Genomic DNA, 1,151 nt, shown 5'->3' with positions numbered 1-1,151 from the left:
TCGTCAAAGTTAACTACACGATTTTAATAACCGGGGTACCCGGATACTCACGCAGAAATTTTCTATGTAAATGTAAAAAAGAGTGCCTAAACCGCTTCTCGATCCTTCGGTCTAGCTTCCCGCGTCTTCGAACAATAGTGTGTGCAGCTGTTATGACCTCCCCATCCTTCTCTTGTGCTTAGAAACAAGTTTGAACGTGTATAGCTCAGTTTCGTAACAACAGAATCATTGTGATACTTAGATTTGATTGGGAATCTAAAATCGAGGCAACTAGAAGAAGAAGAAGGTCTGTGTCAGCTAATAACCGGTTCGGTTAACATGGATCTGTATACGATGTTTGGGAAACTTTCAGCTGGAAACGATAATCAGTCTCCCTTGAAAATGCCAGGCAAGGAAGCCGCGCGCGGAAAGATGCACGTTATTAAGCGCAGTAAGTTATGGGTTAACCATTCCTTCGTATTCGAATGTGCAGGATATGTAACCGTTTCACCCAGAAATATGATATACTCGTTCTTTTTTGTATAATGTTGATATATCATTGTGACACCAGGAACCTGGCTTTTGCATAAAATCGCAAAATAATTCGCAATAAAATAAAGATTAGATTATTAGTTTAGTATTATGTTTAGTGTTATGTGTTGATATTATAAATGTATTATACATTTATATAATTGCAAATTATAAGAGATGAAAGGAGAGATTATAAAATTAAACTACTTTCTTTAGATGGGCGTAAGGAGGATGTCGATTTTGATAAAATCACTTCCAGGATTACCAAACAGTGTTATAATTTGGATATGAATTACGTAGATCCAGTAAGTATCTTTTTACTTTTTATATGATTTCCAATGTAATGTGATATGTCAAAAAATGAAATGTACATGTATAGCATCTTGAGAAAAAGCCTTGTAACATTGTACATATATTAAATATATATATATATATATATTTTTTTTTTTTAATTAGGTACACATAAATGCTACGGACACAAATAAAAAATTACAAATTTAGTTATCAATTTGCATAATATTTAAATTTATTATTTGCAGTCCGCCGTGGCGATTCAAGTGATACGTGGTTTGTATTCTGGAGTAACTACAGTTATACTTGATAATCTAGTGGCTGAAACCGCAGCTACGATGGCGACAAAT

At 34.0% G+C, this 1,151-nt stretch overlaps 2 protein-coding genes across 2 annotated transcripts in view; one reads left to right on the top strand and one right to left on the bottom strand.

Moving 5' to 3' along the window:
• LOC105456318 overlaps positions 1–165 on the bottom strand; it is a 2,962-nt gene extending 2,797 nt beyond the window's left edge. Inside the window, 1 exon segment of the mRNA XM_011700269.1 lies at positions 158–165. Coding sequence (XP_011698571.1) covers positions 158–165 — 8 coding nt within the window.
• Positions 166–219: 54 nt separating this feature from the next.
• Positions 220–1,142, top strand: LOC105456317 (ribonucleoside-diphosphate reductase large subunit-like; the record flags this gene model as incomplete). The annotated part of the gene is made up of 3 exons (XM_011700267.1): positions 220–430; positions 727–815; positions 1,050–1,142. Coding segments are annotated over exons 1-3 (294 nt in total), but the record flags the coding sequence as incomplete, so codon positions are not given.
• Positions 1,143–1,151: the final 9 nt, after the last annotated feature.

The sequence above is a fragment of the Wasmannia auropunctata genome, unplaced genomic scaffold (genome assembly GCF_000956235.1).
Source record: "Wasmannia auropunctata unplaced genomic scaffold, wasmannia.A_1.0 LD335713.1, whole genome shotgun sequence".
In the NCBI taxonomy this organism is placed as follows: domain Eukaryota; kingdom Metazoa; phylum Arthropoda; class Insecta; order Hymenoptera; family Formicidae; genus Wasmannia; species Wasmannia auropunctata.
Note: the sequence above shows the minus strand (reverse complement) of the source record. Positions and strands in the feature narration are given on the sequence as shown.